General features: G+C 71.4%; 1 protein-coding gene across 1 annotated transcript in view; it reads right to left on the bottom strand.

Moving 5' to 3' along the window:
• Nucleotides 1–1,481, bottom strand: part of LOC103894928 (formin-like protein 3) — a 9,287-nt gene that overhangs the window by 6,782 nt on the left and 1,024 nt on the right. The window contains exons 3-4 of the mRNA XM_009274409.1: nt 1,268–1,452; nt 236–308 (exon numbers count right to left, since the gene is read on the bottom strand). Coding sequence (XP_009272684.1) covers nt 236–308; nt 1,268–1,452 — 258 coding nt within the window. The remainder of the gene's footprint in view (nt 1–235; nt 309–1,267; nt 1,453–1,481) is intronic.

Genomic DNA, 1,481 nt, shown 5'->3' with positions numbered 1-1,481 from the left:
TCGCCCGCCCTGCCGCCGTCCCTCCCCCGCCAGCGCTCGCCCGGGCGGGAACCGGCCCCGTGGGACCATGGTGGAGACCAGGGTGGGGACAGCATGGGGACAGCGGGGCTTTCGGAGGGGCAGAGGCAGAGAGAAGCGGCCGGAGGGCGAGAGGGACAGAGGCTGGCGGAGACGGGGAGCCGCGGAGCAGCGCCCCCCACGGGTGCGGGGCCGGTCCGGGCCAGCCGGTACTTACCCGGCGGGCGAGCGGCGAGGCGGGCGCGGAGGAGAGAGAGAGAGAGCGCAGCCAGAGAGGGGGGGACCCGGCCCTGGAAGCAGAGATGGGGCGCGTTACCCCGGGGCGCGGGGGCAGAGCCAGAGCGGGGGCGAGCAGAGGCAGCGCGGCCGCGGCAGGCAGAGGGATGGGCAAGGCGGCACGGGCAGGATGGGGATGGCAGCGCCGAGCTGCTGCAGGTGGGCAGGGCACAGTGCGCCCGGCCGGCAGGACGGGATACGGCACGCAAGGCAGCGCAGGACGCAGCACGCGTGGCACGTGCCACGGCACAGTCACACTGCGGGCAAGGCACAGCCTGACACTTGGGGTGCACCACGGGGCAGGTGGCACACAGGACACGGCATGTACCGTGCACGCGATGGTGCACGGCGTAGGGCAGGACAGTGCGTGGCACAGTATGCACCACGGGCAGGATGGTGCACGGCACGGCACGCACCGCAGGGTAGGATGGTGCACAGCACAGTATGCACCACGGGCAGGGCGATGCACGGCACAGGGCAGGATGGTGCACGGCACAGCACGCACCACGGGCAGGACGGTGCGTGGCACGGCACGCACCACAAGGCAGTGAGCACACAGCATGCATCACAGGCAGGGTGGTGCGTGGCCTGGCACACACCATGGTAGGATTGTGCATGGCACAAGGCACGATGGCACGGCACACACCACAGGCAGGACTGTGCATGGCACAGGGCACGATGGCATGGCACACACTATGGGCAAGACGGTGCGTGGCACGGTACACACCGTGGGCAGGACGGTGCATGGCACAGCACACACCGCAAGGCAGTGGGCACACAGCACGCGCCACAGGCAGGACGGTGCCACGGCACAGGGCAAGATGGCACGGCACACACCACGGCAGGACGGCGCCTGGCACGGCACACACCGCAGGCAGGACAGTGCATGGCACGGCACACAGCAAGTGGCAGCGCCGTGGCCGGCCGGAGCCGGCGGAGCTGGGCAGCTGCTGGGCGCAGCGGCGGGACGTACCCCTGCAGCCGGCCAGCGTGGCGGGTACGTACCGTAGGGCGGTCTGGCGGGCAGAGCGGGCGAGGCTGCTGGCGAAGGGGGCGGGCAGGGCGCTGGGGTGCTGCAGATCCTCGATGGACCTGCTCCAGACGCGCAGCTTCTCCAGCGCGCCATCCTCGCCGCCTTCCAGGCCCTCAAAATCCAACCTGGGTGGGACACGCGCGCCGGGGGGGGA

The sequence above is a fragment of the Aptenodytes forsteri genome, unplaced genomic scaffold (genome assembly GCF_000699145.1).
Source record: "Aptenodytes forsteri isolate BGI_AS27 unplaced genomic scaffold, ASM69914v1 Scaffold64, whole genome shotgun sequence".
Taxonomy (NCBI): Eukaryota; Metazoa; Chordata; class Aves; order Sphenisciformes; family Spheniscidae; genus Aptenodytes; species Aptenodytes forsteri.
This window is presented reverse-complemented; position numbering and strand designations above follow the sequence as displayed.